The 23,028-nt window shown below is 43.3% G+C and overlaps 3 protein-coding genes across 3 annotated transcripts in view; 2 read left to right on the top strand and 1 right to left on the bottom strand.

Annotated features, from left to right (window-relative positions):
• myom3 (myomesin 3) overlaps window positions 1-15,148 on the top strand; it is a 36,275-nt gene extending 21,127 nt beyond the window's left edge. The window contains exons 15-37 of the mRNA XM_011605098.2: window positions 476-659; window positions 1,342-1,516; window positions 1,605-1,726; window positions 3,062-3,249; window positions 4,759-4,885; window positions 6,279-6,460; window positions 6,711-6,825; window positions 7,096-7,249; window positions 8,554-8,672; window positions 8,904-8,948; window positions 10,240-10,376; window positions 11,239-11,383; window positions 11,503-11,562; window positions 11,860-11,927; window positions 12,343-12,453; window positions 12,512-12,599; window positions 12,782-12,820; window positions 12,902-13,007; window positions 13,566-13,729; window positions 13,829-13,865; window positions 14,002-14,024; window positions 14,115-14,170; window positions 14,275-15,148. Of these exons, the coding sequence (XP_011603400.2) occupies window positions 476-659; window positions 1,342-1,516; window positions 1,605-1,726; window positions 3,062-3,249; window positions 4,759-4,885; window positions 6,279-6,460; window positions 6,711-6,825; window positions 7,096-7,249; window positions 8,554-8,672; window positions 8,904-8,948; window positions 10,240-10,376; window positions 11,239-11,383; window positions 11,503-11,562; window positions 11,860-11,927; window positions 12,343-12,453; window positions 12,512-12,599; window positions 12,782-12,820; window positions 12,902-13,007; window positions 13,566-13,729; window positions 13,829-13,865; window positions 14,002-14,024; window positions 14,115-14,170; window positions 14,275-14,544 (2,715 nt within the window). The 3' untranslated portion in view covers window positions 14,545-15,148. The remainder of the gene's footprint in view (window positions 1-475; window positions 660-1,341; window positions 1,517-1,604; window positions 1,727-3,061; window positions 3,250-4,758; window positions 4,886-6,278; window positions 6,461-6,710; window positions 6,826-7,095; window positions 7,250-8,553; window positions 8,673-8,903; window positions 8,949-10,239; window positions 10,377-11,238; window positions 11,384-11,502; window positions 11,563-11,859; window positions 11,928-12,342; window positions 12,454-12,511; window positions 12,600-12,781; window positions 12,821-12,901; window positions 13,008-13,565; window positions 13,730-13,828; window positions 13,866-14,001; window positions 14,025-14,114; window positions 14,171-14,274) is intronic.
• A 214-nt stretch (window positions 15,149-15,362) lies between these two features.
• Window positions 15,363-16,254, top strand: fabp10a (fatty acid binding protein 10a, liver basic). Its single transcript, XM_003965635.3, has 4 exons — window positions 15,363-15,544; window positions 15,628-15,800; window positions 15,890-15,979; window positions 16,142-16,254. Exons 1-4 carry the CDS (start codon window positions 15,478-15,480, stop codon window positions 16,193-16,195), a joined length of 384 nt encoding a protein of 127 aa, XP_003965684.1. The 5' UTR covers window positions 15,363-15,477; the 3' UTR covers window positions 16,196-16,254.
• Window positions 16,255-16,503: 249 nt separating this feature from the next.
• On the bottom strand, window positions 16,504-20,132 carry pnrc2 (proline-rich nuclear receptor coactivator 2). The gene is made up of 3 exons (XM_003965656.3): window positions 19,993-20,132; window positions 19,310-19,521; window positions 16,504-19,137 (listed from the first exon to the last, which is right to left on the bottom strand). The coding sequence occupies exon 3, from the start codon at window positions 19,115-19,117 to the stop codon at window positions 18,650-18,652; it is 468 nt and encodes a 155-aa protein (XP_003965705.1). The 5' UTR covers window positions 19,118-19,137; window positions 19,310-19,521; window positions 19,993-20,132; the 3' UTR covers window positions 16,504-18,649.
• Window positions 20,133-23,028: the final 2,896 nt, after the last annotated feature.

Consider the following 23,028-nt stretch of genomic DNA (forward strand, 5'->3'; position numbering starts at 1 on the left):
AAATATACCTTAAATGTCAAAATTGGCGTGAAAATAACGGCGTCTTCGCGCGGGTCTGGCCTGTTCTTTACCACAATAAAGAATCTCAGCATCCAATAATCCCAGGAACATCCAACAACTTCAATAATGAGAAAACTGCCACAGGAAAAATATGATTTCTTTTATTGGACTTTATAAGTTAAGGCCGTAATAAAACTGTCAAATCTTTCAACGGGATCTCCAATTATTAAGGTCTGCTGCTTCACATCCTCTTATATAACAAAGGCAACATTAAAATGACCCTCATACATTTGGGAATGCCTTTATCATCATCGACGTGCCCCCCCTCTTCTGAGGATTGCTTCCTCCAAAAAAGAGGAACGAGTCTTTTTTGACCCAGCTATTGAATATCAAACATACCTTTCAGGTCGAAAACCAAAAAACAAAATTTTCTTTTTCAAGATCTCCATGCTCATTACCTGTGTTCTTGCCCCAGTCCCTGGTGGGGAGCAACAGCTGGGAGCTGGCCAGTTTGGACTTGGTGGTATCGTCGCCTCGATTCCCAGTGTTCGACCTGGTCAAGGGCAAGCAGTACCACTTTAGAGTGCGCTCCGTCAACAAGCACGGTGTCAGTGACCCGTCCAAGCCCAGCGAACCCATCTCCTTAGGGAAACAGCAAGGTGAGGTGAAGTCACGTCTGCTGGATTCCATCCATTTATCACTCTGCCTTTTGTGAAGGTCAGTCAGATTTTTTTAGATCTCATCTTCTGCTTAAAATGCTGCTTTTGTTGACTTGGACGTCACATATCACACAGACTCGTATAGAACAATATGGGAAAACCTCCTTTGAAATGCATCTTTGTCTCTTTTAATATAAACAGCGAATTAAATGCTGGTTTATGCATCAGTGCTTCTTTTAATCATTTTCTTTCATTGTCATTTTTATCTTAAATGGTGATGGGACACAGATGTAGCCCTTGTTGTTGTTTTGTTTCCTTAACAAATTAATCGTAAACTCTTGCAAATGACCTTTTTAGCAGTCGCTCATCAGAAGTCTTAATAAAAAAGGTCAATGATATAACAGACCATAATAAATGACCAATTTTGTTAGCAGCAGAAATGTTCTCACGCATTAAACTGTCGCTTCCAAAGACTGGCCAATAGGGGGCAGTGTAGCAGACGCAGGTGCGTAACTATTGCAACAAAATGATGTTGATAAAGAAAATCATAATTTACTAGTTTAGCAGCATGTGTTCCACGTTAAAGTATGCTCATACATGAGTAGATATTTAATCAGTTCCAGTTAAACAGTAGCATGAGGTAGTTCATTTAAATTTGAATCCTTTCTTTGTCACCTTACAGCCATCCCCGCTCCCCCTCACTCTGTCCTGGCCATCAGAGACACGGACACCTCGGTGCTGCTTCAGTGGAAGGAGCCCAAAGACAAAACTGGTGTCCTGGGTTACTATCTGTACTACTGCGAGGTTGGAAAACAAGACTGGAACACTGTCAACAACAAACCTGTTACCAGCACCAGGTAGATGGGTCAGATCTTAAACCGTGGAGAGTTCCTGGGGGGCTGGAACCATCATCCCTGCAAGATCATTACCCTCTCTCTCCCCCAGATTCACCGTCCACGGCCTGGAGACACGCAAGACTTATATCTTCAGGGTCAAATCCGTGAGCCACGCAGGAAACAGCGACTACTCAAAGGAATCCGAAGCCATCCTCGTCAAAGCGGCCCTACGTGAGGATTCATCTCACAGCGTTGCAGCCGTTGCATCCCAGATGAATAAATCATATCCACCACCATATGTTCAGGGACAGAAGCTAGGGAGACGGTGCGGTGTTGCTGAAAGTTGGGAGTCTCTGACACCAGCGGGCCCATATTCAGACGCAGTGTAACACACAAACATCAAATCCACCATATTCATACATAGGCGACTCAAGATCCAAACAGTAGCCTTGATAACAGTGTTCTTTATAGAGGAAAGGAAAGTGAGTCTATTTCATCTGTGCTTAAATAATATTCTGATTACTGAGGGTTTGATCCCGAGGAGAATTCCTGGCGAAGCTCAGAGAGATAAAAGAGCCTTAAGAATGGAAAGATTTTCATTCCACAGACCTAGTTAAAGAAATAGAAAAGCAATCTGAGGTGAGCCCAAAGCTCCGGGAGGACCCTGATTATGGAACGTTTGGATGTGGTGCTGATGGCGCCCCGCTGCCTCTTTGTCCTACTCCATTTAAGCGCCGCAGTTTGGTGACCAAGCAGTTAAGTTCTCTGATAGGAAGCTACAAGAAGTGCTATCACAGCACAAACTTGTAGTCATTTAGTACTCTGAGCCTCCGAAGCATCACAGTGGAGGGGAAATATTATACTTTTTTTTAAAAGGAAGTGTTCTGTGGTCAAAAACTACTGAAAAATACGTCAAAAAGCAATGATGAATGCTAACTTTATCTATAAAGCCTGTGTTCCAATTCTAAATTATGGGAGACAAAAAAAAGACACTGGAAATGTTTTAAAGATTCTCACGTTGGGCTGTTTTTTTCTTTCTGTTCGGGGGGGCTCACATTTCCGTGCCTTAGAAGCATTTTATCGGATGTGATACCACAGAACGTTCATTCTTGGAGGACAAAAGCAATCTCCGGAATCTGTTCTTACCGAAAGTCACAGAGAAATGTACATGTGGGCAAGAAGAGTAACGATTAATGTCACTGATATCCTATCTGGGCAGCCTTTAGGAGATTAGGTTAAGTCAGACTGGATAAAATCGCCGCTTTAGCATATTGCGGTTGGATTAGAGGTGTGGACCCTCTTTACTTTCTGCCTTTGTCACCGCAGATAATCTTCTCTTTGCAGGATGCAGTGCTGCGCGGTGATGACTCACTCCACTCACACATTCCCTCGCTCTTCCTTTGAGAGGGGATATGATGTGATATGATGTGATATGTCTCTTTTAGGAATGATTAAAATGGGCCCAGAGCCGGAGTTATGGCGCTCCAGAGTCCTCTGCTGAGCAGAAATACCTGCCTCCACACGTCCTTCATCACCTCTCTTGGAATGTACTGTGTACATTTTCAGGTGTTCCGTCACCCCCGTCAGCTATCGCCCTGCTGCTGTGCACTGGGACCGAGATGGTTCTGGGATGGAGGGCCCCTGCGCGTAATGGAGGAGACCCTGTTCGGGGATATTACCTGGACCAGAGAGAATTTGGCCTCACAGCGTGGAGAGAGGTCAATGTAAAAGCCACCAAGGAGAGGAAGTTTAAGGTCAGTGTTTCTCCTTGTTGCTGGTGTCGTGGAGACATGAGTCACTCAGTCCTGATTGTTGATCTTCTAAACTAGTAATCACCACTAACTGTGCTAAGAAAGTAATTGTAGCATGCTAAGCTAAGTGCTGAGCATTTCCAATTAAATGATTTACTTTTGTTTTGTTTCTTTTATGTCATCTAGCACAAAAAATAGAGTTTAGAAGAAGCCCGGTGATTAAGCCTGCAATATAATTACTGTAATACTATATTTGCAACGTCAATGACCTCTTTATTTGGCAACTACCTCAATAAATTGGGAACATTGGCTGGAGCTCTTGCACCCTGGCTGCGTCACTAGGCAACAGGCAGTGTCCATGGAGATCCGGATGAAAGTTAAATCTAAGGCCGCTCTAATGGAAAATATAGGTGCGCTCTAATTGGACTTTGTGGTTGTTTTCATCTGCCAGGAAAAATACATAACCAATGGGGGAGAGACTACTGTGTTCTGGGAAATACCAACTGCTGAAGACTAGACAGACAAAGAACAATTTAAAAAGATCATGCAGCGCCACCTTTCGGACATAACGAACATTTCCAGTCATTTCAAATACTCCAAACTTCATCCTTTGATGTCATTATAATGTAAAGTAGGAATCTGTGGATCAACTATAATAGTTTGTTGTTTCTAATGAATTTTTAATGAGTTTAATTATTTTTAAAATCTAGAACCTCAGATATTAGATCAAAGATTAAAGCTTAATTTAAAACATTTGTGAATGTAAATGAAAATATGAAAGCAGGATCCACACAATGATTTTTTTCGATACTTTTTCGATGAAAAATGATGCCGATGCACCTCTGGCGCCACCTGATGGACAAATTATGTAACATCAATTTGTTCAGGACAATCGTGAACTTCTTAGTGCGGGCTGTGTAGTGATCAAATACGAAGGATGTCCTGACACCCAAATGTGGTTAGAGAAGGATTTATAGATAATGAATCAGGTGTTGGTTGGATGGAAATTGGTTTCTAGATAGCTGAGATGATATAAGCCCTCTCTGCTTATGTCAATTAAGTGTTTGGGTCGGGGGACTGTGAGCGATTGTAGAAGTTCTCAACAGTTCACAGAGCCGATAATGGCCTTAGAGTTTAAGTGGTTGTAAATAGGAAGATCAATGCCCAGATCAATTATACCCTCCCTTCCTAATGCAATGGGCTCAGCTAAAACTGCTGTCATGGCTGCAGTGTTAATGCCCCATAAACTGCCTGCTTGATTTTAGAAGGGTGTGTCTAAGAGCGTGTCTTGGGGATTTTGCTGCTGTACACTGCGCCAGATTGTCACCGTTTCGCCTGAAAAACGGCCAGAAATAGCAATTCAGATCTGGTCGTTTTGAGTTTTTTGCTCCATTAGGCAAAGCTCTGAAACACAGAATGAACTCTGCTACACTGTAGATGTATGATTAGCACTCAAACAGGCCCTGTGAGGCCTTTCTTCAGTGTCAGCCTGTCTTGGTTGTGTGTTCATAGGTCTGCAACCTGATTAATGGAAGTTACTACCAGTTCCGTGTGTTTGCTGCCAATTTGGTGGGGGTCGGAAAACCCTCCGACGCAAGTGAGGCCTTCTTGTGTGAGAAGTGGACAATGCCAGAGCCAGGTAAGGAGACTGCCCTCTGAGAAATAAGTGTTGTTATTATTATTCAGGAAGCTGGTAATATATGCAAATTAAGGGTGTTTCAAAAAGGAATCATTTTTAATTAAAAGTTCCTTCTCCTGGAGGCCAAAACCAGTTTACCAATAATGTTTTGCTCTTTTTTTTTTATTGTGAAAAAAATACAGATGTATAGATGGTTCTTCCCAGTTATAATTGACGTAGACTCCTAAAGCACCGTGCTGTATAAACTTGATGCCTTTCAGATATTTGGGACATGTTTTGGGACGTAACTATATGAAAATGTGCATTATTAATGTAATTTACATACATCCTAGTTTGATTTTACGGTCAAAAAATTCACCACACTCCCTTTAAGAATGAACAATTTTATCTTTACTGCATGGACCATTTCCATATCAAACCACCGGTCATGACCCTGATGTAAAAAATTGAGAAAAAGCATGAGCAAAGAAGAAAAAATGTTATTTCTATTTTAAATAACCCCATTAGGAGCGTACAGCATTCATCTCACAACAGAACAGGTCGAAACACAGATATTTGCATTTTACGCCATTAAAATGTAAAAGAGAGGCAGAGGTCAGCAGTTAAGAGCATAATGCAGGAGCTGAAATGATACCTGAAGGATGATGCTCGGGCTGGAGGTAGTTTCAGGGATTTTATTTCCTATAATGACTCTTTTCTTCTTGTCCTGTCTGGCAAAAAGTGCCAAAGCTGATGTGAAGCTAAGACTGTTGATAACAAACAGAAATGCTGCACTATCAATAATACCATGCCTTTAAGTCCCCTCAAGGACTGACTCACACGTGGCAAGAACTGGGGACTCCAGTGGGAATAGATTTGCCTTTATAAATTAAAACTATTCTTCCTTTTGGAGAGAGGTGGGTGAAACAGAGATTTTATGAGGAAAAATGAGCTTGACATAAGTAGCAGAGGTGAGTAAATCATTTTGACGTGCGCGACTGGATAAAGTGCTCTTGCATTGGCTTTACAAAGAGTTCTGCATATTTGCAAACAGGCAAAGCCCACGCAGACCCGTCGGCAACATCCTTCCTGTGTCCTTCCATCCTTCCTGGAAGCTGAGCCGGACCTCAGATCAGATGCTGAGAACAGAGGGGCGCTCGTGGAAATGGCCCTTTAACAATGCACCCCCCCCCCCCCCCCCCCCCCCCCCTCCCGTCCTCTGTGTTGTTAATCATTTTAGAGGGACTAGAGATCATTACCTTAATGACCTTCTTAACTCAGATAAATTACGGAAAAGTCCTGACTCCGCTGGTTTTGTTATGATCACCGAGAGAAAAGAGGATTTATCCAAATCTTCTCAACAATTGTTTGACCTTGACCTTGACCTTGATGTGTCTCTCTGGCCGATGTTCAGGTTGTCCTTACGACGCGCAGGTCAGGGAGGTCAGAGACGACTCTCTGGTCCTGCTGTGGGAGGCCCCCTTGTATGAAGGCAGCGGCCCCGTCACCGGATACTTAGTGGAGATCAGTGAAGGAGAACAATCAGACAGCTGGATGGCTGTGAATGAAACACCCGTCTGTGACACGCATTACAAGGTAGGTCAGGCTGTGAAAAGGCTCCAGTTCCCAATCACAAAGAGGCTTAAATGACACCCCCACCTTTAAAACCTGTCACATACAAATGCTGCCTTTAATACCTGTACATGCCAGGGAATCAGCTTACTCAGCAGAAATGACGAGCACTCCAGGGTCCCATAGTCTCCTTCCCCTTGAGTCCAAATCTTTAAATAATTCTAAATTCTAAGAGTGATTGGTGAATATTTCATGTGTTTCTTATGACATCCAGGTGTCGGACCTGCAGGCGGGTCAAACCTATCGTCTCCGTGTGCTGGCTGTCAATGAGGCCGGGGTGGGATGTCCATCGCTGCCCACTGAGCCCGTCACTGCTCAGACCCCACCAGGTCAGCCGTCGTGGCTTCACATGCACGCATTTTAAACACTCATCCTCCAGGCTTCGGGTTCACTGCTGGATCTCCTGCGCCATTTATATTTTTCATGTTTTTAACAAAAAATAAACCTTACTTTTCAGGCATATTCAACAAATAAGAAACAAAAAGACAGTATTCCGTAGGAAATAATGCCAGTTAATAATAATACCAGTTAATAATAATGCCAGTTAATAATTCCAGTTAATAATAATCATAAAGAGTGTGAACGCTTCCTGTGTGCAGGCACCAGAAGCATCGAGATCGGAGTGGACGATGATGGTTTCATATTTCTGGGTTACGATGCGGACATGGACGCTGAGGCCGAATTCATTTGGAGGAAAAACTACACAGAGCCCATCGATTCCAGTCGAGCTCACGAAGGAACCAAAACAGATGGGTATGGTTGCTCGCGTGCAGCGCGCACTCCGGCTTTCACTTTGACTCGCAGGAAACCTGCAGGAATGCTGTCGATCCCTGTCCTCATGTGATATTAGGACAGGACGTAAATACAGACGTGTCATTAGAGTTCTTTAAGGGTGAGCATTTGCTCAAATATTCATCAGAGGCTTTTGCTAAATACTAATCCAAAGTTGTTCCATTTTTCTGCTGCCTGCAGCGACTTCCTAAAAACTGAGATATAAATTCACTCCACATATCATTCTAAGATTTTAGTTGCTTTGTTGGAGTTAGAGTTAGGGACAAGGGTGCGGGTAAAAAAAAAGATTTTATTTGACAGGTTAGGCGTCTCGCCTCACCTTCTTAACCCTTTCGGGGTCAGGGGAGGGTACACAATAGTTGAAGGTAGGGTCCACCCCTGGATGAGTTCCCAGTTCATTGCAGGGCAGCATTTGTGGGTTTGGTACCTTGCTCAAAGGTACCTCGGCAGTGCCCGGAAGGTGATCTAGCACCTTCCATGTTCTGTCTGCACTAGGGCTTGAACCAAGAACCCTCTGTTTCTCAGCCTAGTTACCAACAGACTGAGCCACCACATGACAAGAAGTAAAATAACAATAACAATCACAATAATTGTGTAATGTTTATGTTGTAATTTTATTTCTGTTTTATTCTATATTTATGTATATATGCTTATAATATATGCTGTATATATGCTTATAATGCATATAACGTTCTAATCATATTTGTATTTTATTTACTCTATTTCTATACTTTGTAAATACAAAACCTACACTACAGCTATATTAATCCACTTTAGGTTGCTACTACAATTTAATTTCCCTACAGAGATGAATAAAGTACATCTTGAATCTTGAAAAATAGAAAATTCATGACAAAAATTGGACTTTATTGGACTATATAGATTTTTTTTCATTTACAGTGCATACATTGGGATGAATAGTATAAGCAAAGTTAGATATCCAGTGGATGATATCATAATAACAGTATAGGGAGTATCAATGGTTGCGATATTTATTCTTTCCACTAGGTGGCATTAAACCGCATTTTGGACCGAGTTTTGTCAGTATTTGGTAAATTATTGTTGTTGTTGTTGTTGTTGTTGTTGTTGTTGTTGTTGTTATTGTTGTTATTATTATTATTATGGAGTGTTTACTCCACGTATCTGTCAGATATAACTTTTAGGTACATTTGTTGGGTGCACTGTTAATAAATGAACCTCACTGTTTTATTAAAAGAGAATGCCTACAGAGTGTCTGATTTAGATGTGTGTGTCCCTGTTTACAGTGTGTCCGTCAAGTCAGTCCTCACCTTCACAGACGCCTCTGAAGAGGATTTGGGCCTCTACACGGTGGAAAAGAGCGATGAGCCAGAGCTGTCATCCAGCTACGACTTCACAGCTGAAGGTAAAATGAATTTATGCAGAGTTAAAGCATCTCCACATCAACACCTGGTAATAAGATGTCTTTAGCAAGGTCATTTGCATAAATACGCATTTTCACACACACTTCAAAAACTAAAGTCATGAGCATCATTATTGTAATAGGTGACACCTGCAAAATATAAGCATTTTACATTCATGGCAACTCTGAGGAAAGGGTCGGTTCAACTTCCACTATTGTTGTTCTTCTCTTCAGATCTTGAACGGCTCAAAGAACTCAGCTGGGAAATCCGAAATCCACGTATGTACTAAAGATTTAAACTATTACTCCAACAGGTGGTTTGATCCTTAATGAGCTTGATAAATGTTGAAATACACTAACATATGAGCCGTGAAATAAGATGTAAAAACCATGTCCCGGATTTTAATCCAGAACTGACTTGTTACTACTTGTTTGTTCCTTGAAAACTTGAATTTGATTAAATCAATCAGTGATGCGAACTGATGACTCATCGTGCACAAGTGCAGCTGTCATGGAACCATGCATGCACACTCTGCCTCAACTGTTGCAGATATTCGGAAGCAAGTCCAAATAGTTTGATTCAATTCCACTTTTAACCTCAAAGGAATGAAGGAAAAATGGGTGAATTTTGACTGTGAATGACCCATAATGCATCACTGGAAACTGCCCTGAACTTGGATAATGAAGATAAGACTTTCTCCAGCATCTCAGAATTAGACAGCTACAGCTGGGTGATCCCTCAGACCCTCAGGGGCATCAGTATGTAACTGACCTCTTGATGATTTCGAACCTTCTCATGTTAAATGCAGCTAAGACTCACCAAGTGGTGATAGATACTTATCTTTTCACCCACGGAGAGAGATTGAAATCAACCTTTGTCGGTCTCCATACTTTGATAAAATCCACCCAGATTTGTCTCAACACAATGCTGAATTTACGTGTCTTCTAGGTTAGGCTGTTGCAATGTTCTTTTGTCTGGCCTCAGAACTCTGCAGCTAGAATTTTGATCAGAACCAGTAAAAACAGCCATGTAACCCCTGGCTTTGCATCTCCACCCTGGTGAAATCCAGGCAAGAGCTCATTTTAAGAGCCTTTTTTGTTTTTACTTATAAGGTATTACATGGTCTAGCCCCTTCATACCTATTCGAAACTCTAACATCCCATATTCTGCCTCCTCCTCTGCACTCTCTGCACGCTCTGAGCTCTTAGCTTCTGTTCAGTCCCTTTGTTCAACAGGTCAAGTTTTTGGTTGCAGGGCCTTCTTATACCAAGCACATTAATTATGGAATAGCCCCCTGCTACATATTACAGAACCCACCTCCACTGCAGTCTTTCATACACTTTTTTACCCACTGATTTAGAGAAACTTGAGTTTTGTACTTGTGATAATCATGTCTGTTTTGGTGCTTGTTTGGCGTCTCCTTTTTCCTTTGGTCATCGTGTCATTGATTGCACTTGTAATTAAATTATAATTGTAATTGATTCTGTAGAGTGTCCTGACACCATATTGCTGCCGTGATGATTTTACGCTGATTTTACAGTCCTGAACCGCTCGTCTTGTTGCCCTCAGTGATCAATCTGAAGTCAGGCTGGCAGGTGGAGGTTTCTGAGGAGGGCAACGTCCGACTTTGGCTTCAGACGGAGAGTCTGAGCGACTCCGCTGAGCTCCGGCTCATCTTTAATGACCGAGAAATCAGCAGCAGTCCAGTAAGAACTGTCTCACTTTATTCTACAACACTGAATATATATAAATAGAACTGATGAAGACTATAAAAAAACTCAGTAATTCTTCAAGTAATGCTGCTAAGTGCTATAGTGTTTTGAAATAAAAGTGAAATATTAACAATGAAACCTTGATCAGACACACTATAATGTATGGAAAGACAGTGATACCACATCTGTGGTTAAAAAAAATAATGAACTGGTACAACAATCTCAATGCACTGGGTTTATTTGCCAAGTCTTGAAGCAACACGGCAATGTAAAGCTAGCTGAAGGTAAATGACCGGCTGCAGGTTATGTCATCAGGCTAAAAATAATCAGCTGTGCCATCACGGTTATTGAACCATAAACCAGAAAAATGTGCTGGCAGAGATGAAAACAGACAGAGCAGCAAAGTCTCTGTTCTGTATTCTCCGTCGCATCATGATAGATGTCCTGTTGGCCCGTGTGAGATGAGGCGCAGCCGCTCTTCCCCAAAAATCACTGTGGCGTCTGAATGGTGCAGATTCCGCGTCACTTATATATGAGCACATCACAGGGTTGTGGGTTGAAACGCGTTGCAAATAATAACAATATACGAACGGGGCAGCGGTAGCTCAGTCTTTAGGGGGGGCTGAGCTGAGAGGCAGGGCGCTCCCGGTGCAAATAATGGAAGGTGTTCTGGTAGCAGGTAGAGGTGCAAGAACACCCTCCACGGTACCCTTGAGCAAGTCACCAAACCCCCAATGCTCACATAGGGCCCTGCAATGAGCTGGCAACTCGGAGCTGTTCCCTGCCTTCACCCGTATGCAGCTGGGATAGGCTCCAGCACCCTCCCTAAAAGAGATAAATCCTCTGTCTTCTGCAGCACCGCCAGATCAAGTTCAACAAGGCCGAAGGTCTGGTGGAGATTCTGTTTGACCAGCTGTCTCCAGAGGACGAGGGCTCGTACACGGCGCAGCTTCAGGACGGTCGGGCCAAAAATCAGTTCACTCTGGTCTTTGTGGACGACAGTGAGTCACATTGAACACGTTGGTTCATGACACAGAGCAACATGACATGTTTAACACATCCAAAGACCCTCCAGAGTATTTAGTCTGCTCTTTGGTCGTGTTTCTTGCCTCTCCGTCAGATTTCCGTCGGACGTTGGCCCTGGCTCACGCCAAACGCAGGGACCATCAGAGGAAATCTGGTGAGAAGTCCGCGGTCTACCACAGCTCAGCCTGCAGCTGGGGCAACGTCCGGGTTGCTCAGATTTAGAATTCAGAACGTTCCTCAAATGTAAGCTGTGCCTTCCCCACGGCGCAGCAGAACTACAGGGGGAAAATTACACAATAGCTGGATGAAAAACACACTTGTGTTTAGACTCAGCTGTCGCCGCGCAGTCACAGCCAGTTAATTGTGTTGAATCAATGAATTAAGTTCTATAAATGTTTAATTAATTGCCATGAATAAATGACCGACCAATCACTGCGTTCTGTTTTCTAAGGACCGTATTTCCTGGAGTTCCTGTCATGGAGTGTAAATGAGGAGTGTGAGCTCATTATAAAGTGCAAGGTACATTTAGCTCCAACTGTCAATGAAAACACTGTCTAACTGACATCTGGCAAATGTTTCAGAACTGCTAAAGTACAGTTTGGGAGAGTTTTATGAGGAGATTTATTAGAAAGGGTGGAGATGAAAAAAAGGTTCAAGGTCTTCTTTAATTCTGAGGAGTTTCTGTCATTTTTAAGGGACATAAATAGCAACATTAAGACATTTTTGGAGCATTCTGCATCAATTTGGCTTGAACCTCCACTTGCATCAATGGATGTAGATTGACGCATAGAAAATGCATTTGTGATTTTACATTATTTATAGAAATAAAACCAGAATTTCCATTCTTGTTACATTTCACACTTTTCCCTAAACACACTGAACATGAATAATATAAGTTATATATGATAATTGAAGGCTTTTTGTTCTTCCACAGGTGACAAACACCAACAAAGACACATCTCTCACGTGGTTTAAAGAAGACGGGCTGCTGTCCCAGGCCGTCTACGACCAGTCGTCAGGCCTCAGCACACTCACCATCCAACAGGTACCGAAAACTTTTTACTGTCAATTTCAATTCCAATAATTTGCAATCCTCCATCCAGGTTACAAAGAAAACTGCCGGTTCCTACAGAGCTGTGGTGTCAGACAAACGCGGCGAGGATGTCAGCACCTTAAATTTACTGGGTGATGGTGAGGCACTATGGTCCCCTCATTTGTGAAAGTTGGTACTTAAGCAAGCTTATTCCTGCCTCTTATTCCTTCCCCATCCACCTCCCCTGTAACAAACATCCCCCTGCAATCTCGTCTGTTTTATTTCTGCAGGAAAGCACTAGAACGCTGCCTGAAAGCTTAATCATTATTTTGCTTTTCAGAGTATGACAAGTTTCTTCAGCAGCTGAGTCAACGCTGTGGTGAGACCTGTGTGAACTATGCGTTTCATTTTATTCAATATCAGGATATGTGGATAGACAATAACCCATTTCCTTCCGCAGCCATGTCGGCCGGCCCACTAATGATTGAAAGCACCGCTGAAGGCTTCAAGCTCTACTGCTCGCTCAAGTATTATGTGAACCAACTCAAGACCAGCTGGCTTTTCAGGTGAGTCGGGATTTAGAGTGGCAGCTGAGGAAGTAAACATAGGCTGTCATGTTATTTGCACACAAAACCAGAGTTAAATTGCATAAAACATTTGCAAATATCATTTGCACTGTAATGTCATCATAACTGCCGTCAGCTACTGCTGGGGCTGCTGAAATATTCTTGATTTGCTACTAATTCGCTACCAAACCCGGAAAGCCTATTTTGACAGTTTTTTTTTTAATTTCCTGTGATATTTAACTGATGAGGAGCATCTAAATGGTAATTAAAGTTCCCCAATTAACATTTTTGAAGGTTATGCAAAAAGAAAAAAAGACAGACAGAGCTAGTAGCACCACCTGGTGGTAGAAGTAACAATTTCTATGAATAAATCCAATAAACAGAATCCTTATTCATCTTTATTTGATTCGACTCTGCATTTGTTTATTCATACCAGTGATTGATTAATGTAACAGAGGGCGAGCAGAAGGTTGCAAAAGAGGCAGGTTTAGATTTGTGTGAGGCACTTTGGTAAAAACAAATGCAAACCTGTGACTGTGACTTCTCCCGTCCACATAGAGACAAGAAGATTGAGCCGAGCTCCAGGATGAGAACTGGCAGCAGTGTGCAGAGAGTCTGGTTGGAAATCCAAAACCCGACTGAGAGCGATAAAGGCAAATACACCTTGGTGATGTTTGACGGCACCGAGACACACGAGCGGTCTCTGGACCTGTCTGGACAAGGTGTGTGTGTGTGTGTGTGGGGAGGTGTCAATCCCAGAATTTTCTTCTATACTGCGGCAGATGTGTTGAGACTTTTTTAAATGTTTTTTTCATTATCAGTCTTTGCTGATGCGCTGCTGGAGCACCAGAGGTTAAAGTAAGTGCAGTAGTTGATGCTTTAGCATGGGTTGCTGTCACACTAACAGACAGCTCAAAGGCTTGAACGTCAGCATGATAAATCCATCGCTCTGTAATGTACCTGCCTAATGTGACCATGTCTTTGATTCTCTCAGGCAACTGGCCATTACTGAGAAAAGTGAGTCACAGATTATTTATCATTTCTATCTACAAGAATGAAAGCCACCACAGGAAAATCGCACCACATTAATGTCCTCTTCCCCCCCAGATCGAGCCAAAGTATTAAAGGGTATTCCAGACGCTGTGGCCATCATGGAGGGGAAGGTATGAGCTGTCAGGAAACTTAAATTCACAAATCATTCCAACTATTTCCTTTTACAGATGATAATTGGACTTTTCTGGTGTCTTTCCCATCATGCTTTGCTCAGTCGCTGTGTCTGACGTGCTTTATTGATGGCACGCCAGATCCAGAGATCATCTGGCTCAAGAATGACAAGGAGATCCTCGACCAAGGCCAGTTTACCATCTCCAGGGAGCACAAGGGCAGCACCATCACAATCAACAACGTCATGGTGGGAAATTCAGGAAAATACAGCGTCTTTGTGCGCAACGAGTACGGCTCAGAAAAGGTGGATGTGACCGTGAGCGTCTACAAGTGTGGAGAGACACCTCCGGAGAACGCTGTGGAGATGGGCTAAGAGATGTCCACGCAGGATGGAGACACGTGTGCGTGCAAGAATCTGAGTTAGATGGCTACAAAGTGGAGTGGTGTGTTAGTTTATAGAGCATGAGGAACTTTTATTTTAGCCTTTAAATGTTTGCTGAGACTGAAAATAGGGCCTCTGAAAGCTGCTTTTAAATATAATTTGACAGCTCATTTCACAAATGACTAATATCAACTTTAAAAAAAGAATTTCTCCAAACAAGCAGCACAGTACCTTTACAAGTATGGATGCATTAAACATACAGACTTAGCATGCTACTATTAGCAGCTACTATTAGCAAGATGAAAAGTTCCATTTGCAAGATTTAAACTGATTTGTTGATATTTATTGGGATCTTTTTTAATCTGTATTTGTTTTAGGGATATTTCCCCTTTATCGTGGGTTCTGACCAGCTCATAAATGCTAGTCCACATATTTCTGAATGATTGTGTAAGCCGCTCCTGTACTTTAAAAGCAAACAGTCCGCCATGTCATTGCCCCCACCGCCCTGTCAGGTGATGCGCTGATGGGGTTCAAAGGCAGGCTGAGAGATGTTCAGTCAAGATGTTGCCTTCATGGACGCTTCCTGGAATCACTTTAATAAAGAGTTGGTGTGTGCATAAAAAGCGATTCTTCATTTGGTCTCCAAAAGTTTGCTTGCATCACTTTATCCAGTCAGGCTATCTAGTCAGTGATGGACGTGGATGCACGTGACAAATATCACAGGAGTAAGTGAACCTAAGGTTGTTCAAACAACTGTGATTACCTCAGAGGCCTGTTACTCATTAGACACAGAGCCGGGCCCCTAACCTGTCCCCTATAACAATCAGAACCACTCCAATCACATCCTTCACATTGTGTTGAGCTTCACACAGCTGTCACAGCCTCCAGCCCACCTCGGTTAAGGAGAATCCAGATCTAGACGACATGGACTTCAACGGAACATGGCAGGTTTACGCCCAGGAGAACTACGAGGAGTTCCTCAAGGCCATGGGTGAGAAATAACACCGGGCCAGACCTTGCTCTGATTCCAGATAGACTTAGTGTGTTAAATGTGTGGATTTTTTTTTAAACCAGAACTGCCAGAAGATGTCATCAAGATGGCCAAAGACATCAAGCCCGTTACCGAGATCAAGCAGAACGGCAATGACTTTGTTGTCACCTCCAAAACTCCCGGAAAGACTGTGACCAACTCCTTTACCATCGGCAAGGAGGCTGATATCACCACCATGGACGGCAAGAAGCTCAAGGTCGGTCGGCCCCTCTGGCATGAGCCCGCTTTATTCACGCTTCCAGTTTTGATCACGTTCTCACTTGCACCATCTCCACAAACCCACAGTGCACTGTCTCCATGGAGGGGGGCAAACTGGTGTGCAAAACTGGAAAGTTCTGCCACATGCAGGAGCTCAAAGGTGGAGAGATGATTGAGGTACAGTAGATGTCTTCTACAGACACACCTTTAATAGTAATATGAACAATATAGGTCTTCATATGTAGTCTACATATGAAGACGTGTGTGTGTGTGTGTGTGTGTAAAGCTGACGTTGCTATGTTTTTGAACAGTCACATTGAAGAATTTGATTATTTTCAGACTTTGACCATGGGCTCAACAACTTTCATCAGGAAGAGCAAGAAGATGAACTAAGACGGGAAAGCACAAGGCCTATTTAAAACAAATATGAATTAAATATGTGTCCCTACAAATGTGATGTGTGGCAATTCTTTACTTAAATATCTAATTTTCATTGGAACATCGGCGTGCATCTGAAACTTTTTCCATAAACTTTAGTCTGAAGTTTGGATTTTAACTGCTGCGGCCTTTTTACGTGGTGTTGAAAGACGATCTTTGCTCTGAAAACTGACTTCATGGACAGGTTTTAATTAAATGAGAAACCATTGATAATTAAATGAGTGAGTTATACTTATCAACCAAGAAAAAACACAGACAAGAAGTGGGGGAAGGGGGAGGGATTTATTTTCTTTTTTTAATTTAGACATGAATTTAAGAGTGCATTTGCCTTTAAAAACAAAACAAAAAAATAAAAACTCCAATTGTAACAAATCTTGAATAGGGGACATCTTCATCTTCTTGGTGACAAAAAAACAAACAGTGGGACTAAATTGGCAGCCAATTGATCACAGGTTTCAAATTTGGAGTAGAGAGACGTTGCCATGTATGAACCAATCAGGAAAATGTGATGATGAGAAAATGGAAATGATTACAGAACCAAAAACAGACCCGGTTGCATCTTCAACTGGCGGAAGATACAGTTGAAAAACGGCGGCCGGATTTCCAATATTGTCAGTTTGAGAATAAACTTCAAAATAGGCACAAAAGAGGGGGGGGGTACAAGGATCATGATTGATAACACAATAGCACGTCTCCCACGGGGTCCAATTCATACTTTAGTTTCAGTTCATGTGCATTTAGCATCTTCTCCCTACACTGCATAGTACAAAATATAAAACATGTGCAACAACTCAGTGCAGGGGTACTGACAAATGCTATAGGCAGTTTTTTTTTAAACAAAAATATTCTTCAGTATTGAAGTTAAGACACGTCCTTAGCATGTCTTATACATTCAGTGTTAATACTAAAAATACTTTTGTCAGACAGGCCACAAATCGGGCCTGTAAATGTACATATGCTACAAGTACTTTACACCATTTCATTATTTACATGGCTCTTGAAGTCACAAATAAGCTCTCATACTTTGTTTAGTCATTTTAGGCTGGCTGTAAACAGCTCCAATTCTGCACAGGGAAACCAAAGACAGCCCTCTAAGAAGATTGACTCACAACAATATAGAATCCAGAAGGAGATAGTCGACAACGCACCTGGCCCTGGAACTGATGAGGAAGTTGACAAGATTGCAGTGCAAGAGGATGAAAAAGAGGCTCTTTTGATTATGTGTCAGTCACCCTCCCGAGACCTAGTCTGTAAACATAAGGTTTGGCTCCATGCCTCATAACAGGACCCCTTGATCACACCTTTTTGCCAAGTTACTGCTTATCGATGCGTGCAGCCAACAGGCCCCTGCCGTGTGAAAAAAAGCACACAGGCCTGGCCCCTTCCGCGTGTTAAAGCTGCAGATCTATTGTAAAAGAGTGGAGGAATAATGGTACTGACCACAGCGAGTGTGTCGGGTGACCAAGGGGTCTAAAAATCATTCACTGCTCAGACTGGCAACATTTAAGTGGCAGTGGATAACACACCGACCACATAAAGGATATCCAAGAAAATAGAATGAAGCATTACTTTGGTTACAAACAGAAGTTCACATCTTTAAACAACAGAAATGGACCTATACAAAATAATGCAATGTTATTGATATGGCCTAAGACAAGGTCAGCTCCTATAGTGCATGTGCGCACAGCGCAATAAAAAAAGTTACAGGAGCTGCCAGTCCGAAGCCCTGTGCCACGGTGTGTAATTACCCTTCAGTTAGGGGCTTCTCTATTTACCTGTACATACTCACAATAGCTTATTACCACCCGTAAAATGGCAAACTTCCCTGCAGAATTGCAGCCGAGTGTCTATCCCTTCCAAAAAAAAAATAGGACAAAATTTAAAAAAAAGTTGGACCCTAGTCAGAACACGGAGCTAAAATGTTGAGTTTGTTTGCACCTGAACATCTAGAGGCGCCTCTGGAAATCAAACTCATGTAAAGTAATAAAAAGATACGTCAAAAAAGGATGGTAAATTCTTACAAGGGGCGGCAGATATGGAACTACTTTTGGAAGTATGGCACTACCATACTTTTAGGTTTAAAAACACTCAATCTGTTGACAGCCAGCATTAAAGGAAAACAGAAGTACATAAGAAATCCAGTTAGTCATCAATTTCAGAAACTGACTCCTTACAAGCATTACCCACCAGCAAGACCCAAAACCTGTAAATTGGTCAAAACATATGCTTAAAACTACAATTTCCGTTGAATAAACAATCACAGTGAAGGAGACTGTAAATGCTTGACAACGTTGGGGTCAATTTAAAAACAGCTAAAATTGCTACAGCTCCGGCGTTGCTGGTGTGTACGTACCTACAAAGAGCAAAGGTCGTTGGGATTGTTTTGATGAGCGGGTGTTGGCGTTCCTCTCAGCCTTGCACCTTGAGGAGGCTCTTGAGCTGGAAGGCCATCATTTCCCTGTTATCACAGGAGTCCATTGGGAAGGACACCCAGTGACTGGGGGGCTTAGGCAACACGCTAGGCGAGGGCGGCTCACTGAATTTGGGCCCAGCATAGCTGGGACTTCCCTGGGTGGTCAGAAACGCGCTGAGGTGAGACACTGCACCCTCCCAGTTCTGGTCGTAACTGGTGGCAAAACGGACAGAAGCATTCTTCTCTGCAGACACGGCCTGCCGCGCCTCAGGAGACCTGTGGTAGACCGAGCCTTTGTCATTCCTGCGATGCCCGTGGTGGTGAAGGGCTCCCACCCCTCCCGCGGAGGCTGCCGCCCCGTTCTGCTCGCGGTTTCGCTGCTTCCCCCGACCCAGGTGGTTTTTCTTGGGCAGGGGGTGTTCGGGATGAGAAACTGGAATGTGGTATCTCTCTCCACCTCCCATGCTTCTGCACTAGATGTCACCTGTCAGAGGGGGGTAAAACATTAGAAATAAGTCGGAAATCTATACAATGCTCCCGCTCTTCCCAGCAGCCGCACGGCCTCCCACTAGAACCGGCCGAGGGCTACGTGCAGGAACACCAGTCTAGACCGCCCCTCCCCCCGCGCAGCTCCGACCAAAACAGCTCCAGCGTACCTCTTTGTTGTGGCAAAGTGGGCTGAACCGATTTTGCTTGGGTCTTCAACTGGGCTCCGGGTCCTTGGAGCAGCTCTCGATCTGCTTCTCACTGCACTTCTATGTCCAGCAAGACCCAGGGTTTTCATGTGCCAAAGAGCGTTGTTTTGCCGTGGAACCGAGCTGAACATCAATTCACCTCGGAACACGATGCTCACAGAAGTCGGGAAAAACTGCAAAGGGAAAAAAATTATATAAATATTTTAACCCAAAGAATTCCAGGCGTTCGTAAATTCCTGGCGATTTTCTATTGAAAACGTCTGTTTTGTTGTGGGCTGTTTTTACTGTTTATAATAATATAAAATAATATATTTAGCACTGCATTTACCAAATGCAGTGCTAAACGGGGGAAGAAAAATTAAATACACATCATATGATCATATTAGGTCCAAAAAAATAATCCCAGCGACGTCATATTCCAACTGCGACATCTTACTTCCTCCTTTTTAAGTCGCTTGAAAGGGGCTTTAAACATCTTTGTTTGGTCACTCCAATTCGACGCGTTTGATCAGGACGAATATTTTTAAGATAAGCGATAAGACGCGATAAAAAACCCCGAAAGGGTCGGACTACGCTGGCAGAAAACCAAAACAAAGGAAGGCTGAGCTCAATATGGCGACGAGGCACCGAGCTGCGTCTCTTACCGACTTCTTCTGGCCTGATTGACGACGACTTTCGTCAAAGAAAAATGAACGCCTGTAAAATCACTCGAAGGACTCTGCGAGAAGCACAGCGAGCTGTATTTTCCCGACGAATCTACCGACTTCAACAGTTGTGGTGTTCGATGAGGTTTCAATAAACCACCATCTTCCCCCGACTCCGTCTGAATTGCAACAAAATGGAATCTACAGGACGACTATGTAGCGCAAGCTTTCTCGGAACTGACCAATCACGTTCCGAGAACGCCCACAAGGACCAATCAGAAAGCGAAACGCGAGACGCTGCGCTGCTGTTGCCACACCGGTGACGTCAATCACCGACCCTCCTCTAATTTCGGGTTTTCTGACGAGAAGTTAAAAACACAAACAAACGAGAAACAAAACACTTCCGATCGACTAAACTTTTAACATTTTGGCGAGAATCACACACATAAATCACCACGCAGAGAATTCGAGTAATCTCCGAAATCGGGTTATGTAACGCCGGTCCTTTGTTCAAATAAGGCAAACTCAGCTCTGTCCGCGTCGCAGCCTGAATTAGGTGCTTTGTTTTCTTGATTTCTGCACTTACCGTGTACCGATCATTCTTGTTTCGCTTCCTGTTTGTGCACATGAACCAAACATTTCGGTTGAAACAGCTGCAACAGCCTGTACTATACAATAAAACCTGGCTTTAGGGTTGCCCATCCCCCATCTGCGCAGTTGTCTTCACAACAAACTAAGTTCGATAGTCAAGCCTAAATCATGAATCACTGCTATGAATGCTGCTATTAAAACTAATCATCTGTAACTCTGTAAATCTTTACCCTTGATGTTTTTTGGGGGGTTAAAATTAATACTATTGTTACAGTTTCCCCAGCAAGGCAGATTACTGTTAAACAGAAACCACAGTGTCATTTGACACCAGCAGTTTCCATTTTTCCTGTTCTAACTTGTTTAAATGTCTGTACTTTAAAAGAGTTGCGCAACAGTATTTGTGCCAGCCAGATCACCCAGCTGATGACGTGGGTCCACTCCCCAGGGCGAAGCAGCCTTTGAGGCAGGCCGTTCCAAAAGTGAGCCGTCTATGGAAAATAGGTCAGCCACAGGCTTCTGTAGGTCATCAGGTGGACAAACATCCATATATGAGGGCTCCAAAAGGCACGCTGTCAATGCACAGTGGCTATTCCTTAGAAACGGAATGAAATAAAGTTGTTTGAACTCTACTAAATCCACTTTTTGCTTCCTAATATGAGCCTTTATTTGTAGCTGTTGACTGGGAAACCAGAGCCAGGTTCATAAGCCCCTTTTCCACAGAAGGAATTTTTTATCATTTAATTGTGCTTTGAAGGGTTTTCTGTGAGTTTTTGCAGAAACTACCTGGGGGATGGGGCCCCCAAACCACAAACTTTCCCTGATAAGAGGGGGGAGGACTTTCAGATTATCTGGAATCCTCAGGGGGTGGGTCTCTGGGCTGGGGAAGGCTTATTATCATTTGGAGAATGGAGCAAAAGATAAGATGTGAGAGGTGGGCGGGCGATGAGGTTAAGGCCGAGGAATAAATTCAGAGGCTCAAAACGATCAAGTCTGTGGAAAAAGAGCTGACAAGCCGGCGAAAGTAGGGCACACACCAAAAGAAATCTGCAAATAGTTGAGAAGGCTTCTTTTAGTACACTCCTATCATTCAAAAGCCTGATTTTAAAAACGTTTTTCAGAAATATGAAGTTTGGGAAAATGCACACAGGTTAACAGGAATTTGTGTTACCTAGGAGAATAAATACCTGTTAATAAAGTTCCCTGGAAATATTGGTGGAAAAAGGAAAGTTGAAGTTTCAAATGAATTTGAAGCCTGTTACAGAAAAGCACCCACAGAAAAACAATAACAAAACAAAAAACAGCAGTGTCTGTAAAGCCAAACCCCTTGTTACTTGCTTGGCACTTTAGTGGTTCCTGGTGGTGGGTAAGTGTAATTGCAAGTAGAATAGGGAAATGTTTGTGACGTCACCACACAGAGGCGTGCCTTCCACACCTGCAAGGTGTTTCCAATTGTCCTCATTCCCAAGCTAGAAAAGCAATGAGACAATTCTCGAGGTGTTTGCTCGCAATGATCTGGAGGGACAGTTGGTAAGCACTAGTGATGGGACGAGCGACACTGGCGCGTCAGCACTGTGCCGAGAGCTCAAGAGTGAAACCCCGTATCGGTGCGTGTATCGCTTTAAGAAAGACTGCCAGTTTTCCCCAGTTTAGTCACCTGACAGCTGAGCGTGAAGTTCTTCACCGCAACGCGTATGTGGATGATATACTCACATCACATGATGACCTTAAGCAATTGCAGGCTACTACAAAAGGGGTGGAGGATATTCTTAAAGCAGGAGGGTTTGCCCTTAAGCCATGGGTTTTTTCTGGCCAAAGTGGGAGGGGAGACCACATCGACAGACAAGAGACCATGCAAAAAGATGCCTTTGTGTTGCCCAACCAACTCCCCGGTGGGCGTTTCAGGAGGCTAGAAGTGAGCAGCATCCTGCAAAGGATACTTGGGACAAGGCCCTCTCAGCGGAGCTAAGAGAGGATGCTATCAAGCTCTTTGAGGAATATGTCAGGCTCAGAGATGTGAAATTTGAAAGGGCTCTAACACCATCAAACTTCATCGGAAAGCCATGGGCGCTCACGTTCTCTGATGGAAGTGAGCACTCCTATGGGGCAGTGATGTACCTAAGATGGGAGACGGATGAAAGCCCAATCATCAGACTTGTGGAGGCCAAAGCTAAACTGTCACCCCTTGACCAAAAGGGCGATGCTGTGAAGGCAGAGGTGTGTGGTGCTGTCATCGCTTCACGGCTAAAGAAGTATTTTCAGTCCCACAGTCCAATTCAAGTTGACAGGTGGTTCCACTTTGTGGATAGTCAAACCGTCCTTGGAGCCATTCAGCGAGAATGCTATGGGTTTCAAACATTCTTTTCCAACCGGATTGGTGAGCTCCAAACCAACTCCAGAGCTGAGGACTGGTGGTGGGTCCCCGCCCCACAAAATGTCGCTGACATG

Source organism: Takifugu rubripes, chromosome 7 (genome assembly GCF_901000725.2).
Source record: "Takifugu rubripes chromosome 7, fTakRub1.2, whole genome shotgun sequence".
In the NCBI taxonomy this organism is placed as follows: Eukaryota; Metazoa; Chordata; class Actinopteri; order Tetraodontiformes; family Tetraodontidae; genus Takifugu; species Takifugu rubripes.

What these genes read in the sequence shown, in the direction of transcription:
- pnrc2 (XM_003965656.3), bottom strand. Translation starts at nt 19,117, where the DNA reads ATGGGAGGTGGAGAGAGATACCACATTCCAGTTTCTCATCCCGAACAC.
- fabp10a (XM_003965635.3), top strand. Translation starts at nt 15,478, where the DNA reads ATGGACTTCAACGGAACATGGCAGGTTTACGCCCAGGAGAACTACGAG. An exon ending in GGAGTTCCTCAAGGCCATGG is followed by an intron (nt 15,545 to 15,627) that starts GTGAGAAATAAC and finishes TTTTTAAACCAG; the next exon opens with AACTGCCAGAAGATGTCATC. An exon ending in AAGGTGGAGAGATGATTGAG is followed by an intron (nt 15,980 to 16,141) that starts GTACAGTAGATG and finishes GATTATTTTCAG; the next exon opens with ACTTTGACCATGGGCTCAAC.